Here is an 8,729-nt window from a genome sequence, read left to right as displayed (position 1 = left end):
GAGACTCCTGTTTTTTCACATGAGCGAGCAAACATGCAGGTGTCAGTATCCCCTGCAGTTTGCTTATCGCTGTGAAGTTAAAGGTGCTATCATAAACCTGCTTCAACAAACCTACTGTCATTTAAACAGCGCTGTGAGGATCATGTTTTTTATTTATCCAGCTTGATTAAGAGGATACAGCCTGACTTACTTTGTGAGAAACTTCAGAAGACTCAGGTAGCAATCGCCTGGATCTACCTGATAAACAGGCCACAGTTTGTTAGACTGAAGGGCCAGTTGTCTAATCAAGTAGTCAGCAGCACAGGTAGCCTCGTGAGACCATCCTGATCTCGCGAGCTTTCAAGGTTTCACTCGCTAATCAGTCTGGAGACTCTCCGTTAAAGAAAATTTGGAGCCGTTCACCAAACGAACGCCCAATCAGCGTTGGCTTTGAAGCGGGTTGAGGTGTGACGCAACGAGAAGCGCGACAGTTCAGTCTAAAGAACATGGCGGCTTCAGCCGATGAAACTAGCGTTAGCGTGGCTATCAAGCAAGTTTTATCGGAATTACAGAGTATTTTTTTCACTGAAAGAAGAGCAAAACACTGCTCTGGAGGCTTTTCTCAGAGGAAAAGATGTTTTTGCTCTTCTCCCGACTGGTTTCGGCAACAGTAGCCTGGCTTGTGGTTGTGTTTTCGTCGTCGCTCTGTTAGTAATGTCATATGCTTCGTTGATCTGATTGGTTTATTTGGCCCGTCTATCACCAACATAGGCCAATCAGCTAACCAGTATTTTCACCCCTTCCCAAAATTACTTCAACGGAAGGTTTCCAGATGGATATGCGGAGCAAATCCATCTGACGGAGTCAGGTTACAGCACAGGTGCACCATACATAACAATTCGGTACATAACAATCCATTGTCCAGGCTTTTATTTTTTTGTAAACCTTTGGAGTTTATTTGTTTTTCATATGCAGACAGCTTTGCAGAAACGATAACTATGGAAGCAAATCGTTACCATATTTCATATGAAAAAGCATTTTCAAAAATGCTTTTTTGCATTTTAAGAATGTGGCTGCATTGTTTGACTCATAAATGAAATTAGTTTGTATTTTAATTTTCTTCTTCAAGACTGCTCATCCTTTTACTTAATTAAAATGAAAAAGACATTTGAGATTTATTTTTCAAAATGTACCCCAGCAAATACATACCAAAATTCAATTTGAAATGTAAATTGTGCAGTCTTAAGGAAGAAAATGCAAATGCAAATAGGATGATTGATTACTAATTTCAGTTATGAGTCAAGCAATGCAGCCAAAGGGTTAGGTCAAATGTTACATTTCACATTGAATTTTGGTATGTATTTGCTGGGGTACAGTTTGAGAAATAAATCTCAAATGTCCTTTTCTTTTTCATTTGAATGAAGTAAAAGGATGAGCAGTCTTGAAGAAGAAAATTATAATGCAAACAGGATTATTGATTACTAATTTCATTTATGAGTCAAACAATGCAGCCATATTCTTAAAATGAAAAAGCATTTTTGAAAATGCTTTTTCATTTGAAATATGGTAACGATTTGCTTCCATTGATAACAGCTTGCAAGCAGTGTCTATTTCCCCCCCAAAAACCTTTTCTGACTAGTTGATGCTCCAGGGTCCAGCGGCAAAAGTTCTGATTTCCAGCATCGAACTCTCAGATGCTTATATTGAAAATACTTAATGAATTACTTCTTATTTCTTCCCTTAAAAACCTGAACGATCAGTGGGGCCGGCAGCACATTGGTGTACGATATATTTCAAGTCTTTGTCCTGCATTTGGTGAATTTGGGAAATTTGTCAACAATGGTTTTAGTTGGTGACATTCACACTGGACTTGATATTAATCTGCTGACTGCCTCTCTAATTTTTGGCATTTTTGTTAAAGGAATAAGAAAAAAACTATTAAAACATATTTTAAATATAAGATCAAATACTTTCTTTTTATCCTTTTTCCTGATCCCTTCCTAGAGTGAGACTGTTAAACATTGCTTAGGCGTCATTGCATGGATCCATCCTTCAAGTTCTTCCAGGTTCTTTTACACCTCTGTTTCCATAGTAACAGTTCCAAACTGCAGTGTTCAGAAATGCAATGAGATAAACTCCATGTTGGTGGTTCTTGTTCCACTCAGCCATCAGCTCCAATCAGCTCCAGCTGCTCATCATATAAGCCTTCAGGTTGGAATCATTATCAGAGGGATCAGGTCTATCCTGCACCGGTACCATGAGGTGAGGTTCAGTTTAAAATGTTTAATTGCAGCTTGATGCTGCTGGTGGAACCTTCTGGTTTGAATGTTGTGAAACACAATGTGTCTGCAGGATATTGTGGATTTCTTTCCTGCTAATTGGAAGCATAACATGTGCTCCTCAAAATCCAGGTGAGTTTTAATCAAACATGTCTAAAAGTAGCTGTAACTTGTATTGTAATTGTAAACTGCTTCCTCAGGGAGTGGAGATGAACAACAGCAGACATTGTGGCGATATATAGCTTCATCCAAACCAGTTAACATGTACCCCAGTGGACAGGCGGATGGTTTTGGTGGCTCCAGTTCTCCAGGATTTTACTACAGCAGTGGCCCCAGTAGTTTTGGAGGTGCAGACAGAGGTTCTACTTACTGGGCCCAACAACGTGGCTATCAGGATGGCCAGCCTGGAGCTCCAGGTGGCAGTGGCTTTCAGGTTGCAGAGGATCGCTGGAACCCCTCATTTCATCCTGGTGAGGATGAGCCAGACTTCACTTCTGTAAATGACAAGGATGTGGTGCACACCAAGGACTCCAGGTCACGGTACAACCGCTTTCAGTATAGCAACACTAGGTTCGACTACACCCCAACAGGATCGGGGACGTTCCATACATCAATGTTTCCCTTTCCTGGAGGAAAAACTCTTCCAGGCCAAGACTATGTGAAAAATGTCTATTGAAGATCTTTTGGTGAAGTTGGCTTCAGATTCTGCTAAAGATCTGATTCAGATTTTTTTTTTATTTTTAGATTCAAGAGCTGCTGCCTGTCAGATTGGTAAATAACTAAATGTGCCACAAAATGTTCTGCAGGGTAACTTTATAAATCAAAGCAAGACTCCACCTGTTGTAGCCAATTAACCCAAACTCTCAAGTTAAACCTTTTACATGTTCCCCCTCAATGGTAAAATCACTCGCTACAGGATTTCTGTTATGTAGATGATGCAAAGCTTTACAATAAAACTGACCCAAAGCCACCTTTGCCTTGATCTGTCTCTATTCTCACAGTTTGTCTTAAGGTTAAAGCTTGGATGAACTAAAAGGTCCTTCAAACGCCTACAGTAGCAGCCATTCAAAATGGCCCTTCCCAGTCAAAAGCCAGCCGAATGGCAGGAAAATCCCCTCCAACTTCCAGCCACTGGCCTCCTCATTGGGGTGCATATTTTTTTTTTTTTTACCCTGACTCCAGCCTTTCACTGAATTACAGGTTCTGACCAGGAGATGGCGCTTCTCTTTAGATCTTAATCTCCACAAATAATGACAGAATATTTTAGATGTTTAAAAAAGAATTTTGGGGACCCGCCAAGGGCCACTCAAGGAAAGTGGGGACATTTTGAATGGCTACTACAAACTACAGAGATATTGGGTTTTCTCTGGTGGCGGGAGCTATACGTGCTGCTTGTTCTAGTATTCTATTCCTCTCAATTTGAGGTGCTTGGAAACCACTTTGATCAACCAGCTGATCAACAGCCAATGCTTTTCAACCCCACTGGCCTACCTCTGTAAATTATTCTGATGGCAGTTACACTCTGAATTAATTGTCCCCCCCACCCCCAAAAAATATCATCCTGATGGCGCCGCAGACGGCAGCCACGGTGTGCTGGTGCGCACTTTTTAGTTTCTTTTTACTACTTAACTCGGGTTTTTGCGATGCTACCCCGAGCTCTTTCACCAGAGAAGAGCTCATGAACATCAGGGCAACATCACCAGAGGATTTATTGTATTCTATCTTATTTTGTTTTTTTGTCTGCACCAACAACACCAAGTCAAATTCCTTGCAAGTGCAAACCTACTTGGCAATAAACTTGATTCTGATTCTGAAAAGCTAACAATATCCAGAGCCTTTGCTTGATGCTATAAATTTTTATTAAATTCTCTACATCTGGAAGTCAAAAATATCTCAATCATTTGGAGGAAAAAAAAAAGTTAACCACGGCAGATGGATGGTGTTTGTCCAGACAAAATTTTTATCTATGAAGGCATTCACTTCAGGTTTAATTTTATTTATATTTTTTTTTATCAAAACTGTAAAATAAATGGTGCCTGCAAATAATTGAAAGGGATGAAAGTATTAAATTCATACAATTTTTAGAAAATGTCCGACCTCTACATAAATAAACTGAACTTCTAAAGGAAACATTGGTTTGTGTTTTTCCTGGTTTACATTTCAGAAATGGTTCCAGTAATGTGACCTAATATCACAAGGGCAAGATCCATGATGCTTCTTCTGGAGATTCCTGTGAGGTGGCTCAGTTCACCGACTACCTGTGTCACATTTGGAAAAAAGGCAATTACTCACGTTTGGTCTTGTTTAAAGGACACACATATCTGAGAGTTGTATAAGTATATTTATAGAAAGTACTCCTTTCACCTGTTGCATTTTTCTAATACAGGAGACGTATGTTGCTGCCGCAATGACGCCGGCTCCAAGAAGCATTCGGTCTTCAGTCACTTTTACAAACTTCTCCCTGGTAAAATGGAAAATTTTAATTAAGGTGCAATAGTTATGCAGAGCTGCAAGTTCAACTAAGATAATTAATCTGATAGTAAATAGTTTTTCAACGTCACTATGGCTGCATGGTTCAACATCTTAATCATACGGGCTGTACTACTGCTGCTTTCCCTTTAAACTAACAGGAGTAATGTGACCAACTGTCCCTTTAAAAAAAATAAAATAAAAGCTACTGTCCCATCTAAAGAAACTAAATTAGGTGTCTAATTTAGTTCGGCTTTGATTTAAATCTTATTAATTTACACATTAGAACAGAAATTATCAGTAGGGTGGATGACTGCCTGCCAAGAAGTGTCCTTTATTCTCAAAGAATTCGACCTGAACAGGAGATGTAGCTCTGATGCTACATCTAAGCCTTCCACTGATGGCTAGCAGAGCACTTGGTTACCACGGAGACTGAATACAAGCCATTAAAGAGAAACTGCTGACCAAGTAGGGCACAAGGAATTATGAATCTCAAGATGCCAAACAATTTGAATTGGTCTAATACGGTAGAGGACGAACATAAACACGTTCCTAAGACTATTTTAATGTATTAAAAGTACACTGCAAAAACAATCTAGAAATAAGAAAAAATTCCTTAAATCAAGTGTATTTTACCTTAATTTTATTAGGTAAATGGGATGATTTGCCAATGAAATGAGTATTTTTACTCTTAAAATAAGATTAGATAAAAATGCACTTGTAATAAGACAATGCAGTTGCTTTTTCTTATTTTAAATGTAAATTGTCTTGTTCCATTGGCAAAGTGTCTCAATTACCTCCTCAATTCAAGAACAAATGCACTTGGTTTAGGAAAAAAATACTTATTTAGATTTAAATTTTTTGCAGTGTATTTCCCAAGTTCTGGTCATAATAACCCCTCCTCCTGCTTTCCAAACGTCTTACTTTCATACACTATAAGATTCCAGCAATAAAGTCGCCACATGTCGTTGAATGTTGAAAGCGTAAACACCATATCACCAAAGCAAACACATCATGCATTTCCCATGGTATCTAAATCAGTTGGCTACACAAAGTTAAAACATTCAATTCAGGGTTTTCTGCCATAACTTTGAAAATAGCTGGAGTCAGAGAAAACTCTCCAAGTCAGACAGTATTATTATTTATAATTGTCTTCCACATGTAATACCTCTGTTCCCTGGATGGGCTGCTACACTGAGTGGTGAATCTCAACAAGGATTCAAAGATGGCAGCCTTGTCCAGGGTGATACACAGGAGGACATGATGGCTGATGGGATAGAGGTGCTCTACTGGAACAGACGGCTCATTGTGCACTGAAAAAAAAAGACCGAATTCAGACGCATTCATTCGCCTTGGATGATTTAACCCTTATGATTATATCATTCACACTGAACGCAAAATTTCATATCATGAAAATTGAGAAAGAAATAGCTTTTTTAAAAATTGGTAGGACTATGTTAGGGTTTGGTAAAATAATCTGTGTTAGCATCAACCCTAAAAAAAAATGTATTGTCGATTTCAACAATTGTTTTCAAAATTAGTTCATTTCATTGAATCATGAGGTCTACATCTAGTAAAGAGGGAATTTCAGACATAAAAGACCAAGATTAACTGGGTGTGTTAACTTTTGACTGGAATTGTATATTCACCAAGAAATTTAGTCAGGATCAACAGAACAGCTTACCAAGAACCTCCAGAATTACTTCCACGTACGTCAGAGGATTAAGAACATTAAGTCTGTATTCAAGGCCTTTAAAAACCATCAGCTCTGATTCCAGGAGGGTCTGTTTGGAAACTCTGAGGCCAAGAGAATGCGGTACCTGCACCGCAGTGGGGGCTTCAATCATCTGCAAAATGGGAAGATCCTTGTCAAGTTTCTATTTTTAATAAGGAATTCCAGAAAACAATCAGCAAGTGACACAAAAACAAACTTACAGGTTGATGTAACAAGTATTTGCTTGCAAGCTGCACGCAAGAGAAAATAATCAGAGGGAGTTTTTCCTTCAGATGAACAAAAACCTCATAGATTGGTGCCTCATTAGCAGTTGCACCTTCAATTGGGATTGTGGCAAGCATATCTGCAATGTGCTTGACCATAAACCTAGGAAAGATCAAAAACATTTTCAATAACATTACATAACAGGTGACAATAAAAAAGAAAGAAACGAAGAAGGAGCTTCCTTTTTTTACCTCTGCAGGAGTTCAACTGCATGGTGAACCACTACTGGATCAAGTTTCAGCTCTTCAGTCATTAAGATGATGTATTCTAGGAAGCAAAATGGTAGCGTAAGAATTTAAAGTCTGCGCTGATTAAGATTTGTGACGTCGATTGGGAAAAAGAACAAGAAATATAATGCAGATTCTTTGAAAGAGATAGAAGTGTTTAATTCAACAGAAAATGAAGGCAACATAAGATGTTGCCAGATGAGAAACGGGGAGGTGATGGCCTAGTGATTAGAGCGGTGTGCTTGTGCTCTGAGAAGGTTAGAAGTACCTGGTTTGATCCCCACAGTCTGCACTCTGGGTTCCTATGCAAGACCCTTTAAAGTCAAAGGGAAGTGGCTATTACAACCGTTGCATTTCCAAATTCTCCCGAGTGATGCCCGACTTTACACGAGTGTCTAAAGTGAATGTGACTGGTTGTTTATCAAGGGAGCAGGATTGTTGTGGCAGAAGGTTTGCAAGCAAGTTTGGTTGTGGCTGGTTTGTCTGAAGCATCTTGCTAACCAGTTAGCAACTTAGTGCTAGTAGGTTCCCAATGGGAAATTCCATTGGGACCAAGTAGCACTAAACTGGTGACTTAGAAACGACACTGTCAAGGAACGCTATGGACAACGGAAACATGCAAGAGGAGGAGAGTTTAGTGTCGGAGGTCGTGGATGAGTCTCCTCCGTCATCCATTTTTTATTTAGAGGAGGAAAGCGGGGACGAAGATGTTGTGGAAGAGGACGCCAGGGCGGCAGAAGCTTGGTTTGGTGTAGAAGGCTTCCAGCCGTACATGTTTGAGCCCTTGCCTCGCAACGCTGCCAGTTCTGTTAGCTCTACGCCTGCCGAAGACACAGACGTCCATCCCCGTGAACACTGGGACGCAACTCAATGGGAAAGGAAAGGATTCTGATTTCTTATTTCAACTGTTGCGTATATTAGCTGCGACATATGAATCAAGATGCTATGACCGAAAAAATTTGATTGACAGATGACCGTTGATATGTGATTGGCTGAATTTATGTGAACAAGCTGACGTATAACTAACTGGCCTGCAGAAGATAACGAAAAACACAGATTTTAAGACAGGATTTTTTCAAACAGAAATTTTCTAACTTTTGGAACAATATAGTCTGATAAAGAATATATTTATATACATGTTTAAGCCAGAATGATTTGACATTTAAATATGATTTTCCTACAACTTTAACCACACACTGCTCCCCAAAGGGATGGGTTAAATGCAGAAATAAATTTCTTCAGTGTCAGATCAAATATTATTGATACTTTTACATATATTTCTTGAGTATTTCTTTAAATAAATTTAAAAAGGAAAAATATCAAGCTTTTTAAACCTTAAATATATTAGAATACAGTTTTTCTATTTGATTTCAGTGTGGGAAATTTCTTGATTGGTACAACTGTATCCATGTTTATTAAAAATATATGTACTTACAATGTAGAATGTAAATATGTTTGTTTTTAATTTGGTACAGAAATTAAAAAAAATGTACCCACCAACGAATCTTTTCCGTTTAAATATTCCACTGTATTTCGTTAAATCATCCAGGTTATCTTTGTTCATTTGGTTTAAATCCACCAGAAAATCATTGAGAAGATCAGAGGTTTCGCGAAACTTAAAGCTTGCTGCTTGATGACGAGACTTACGTTGAAAACTAATAAAACTTTTCGCCATATTGCTTTGAAGAAACTAACCTGTCACGTGAGATTTTCCTGGACAATAACCGTTAAATAATAAATGAACTGTTTAACGACTCACACTACAACAATAACCGC

The 8,729-nt window shown here is 38.7% G+C and overlaps 1 protein-coding gene across 1 annotated transcript; it reads right to left on the bottom strand.

Moving 5' to 3' along the window:
• Positions 1–4,395: 4,395 nt before the first annotated feature.
• On the bottom strand, positions 4,396–8,729 carry cntd1 (cyclin N-terminal domain containing 1). Its single transcript, XM_038297048.1, has 7 exons — positions 8,451–8,729; positions 6,918–6,993; positions 6,663–6,828; positions 6,412–6,574; positions 5,896–6,040; positions 4,623–4,719; positions 4,396–4,516 (listed from the first exon to the last, which is right to left on the bottom strand). Exons 1-7 carry the CDS (start codon positions 8,626–8,628, stop codon positions 4,412–4,414), a joined length of 930 nt encoding a protein of 309 aa, XP_038152976.1. The 5' UTR covers positions 8,629–8,729; the 3' UTR covers positions 4,396–4,411.

This window comes from Cyprinodon tularosa, unplaced genomic scaffold (assembly GCF_016077235.1).
Source record: "Cyprinodon tularosa strain WSP-4 unplaced genomic scaffold, ASM1607723v1 ctg38, whole genome shotgun sequence".
Classification (NCBI taxonomy): domain Eukaryota; kingdom Metazoa; phylum Chordata; class Actinopteri; order Cyprinodontiformes; family Cyprinodontidae; genus Cyprinodon; species Cyprinodon tularosa.
The sequence above is the reverse complement of the archived record's forward strand: the minus strand, read 5'-3'. Positions and strand labels throughout refer to the sequence as shown.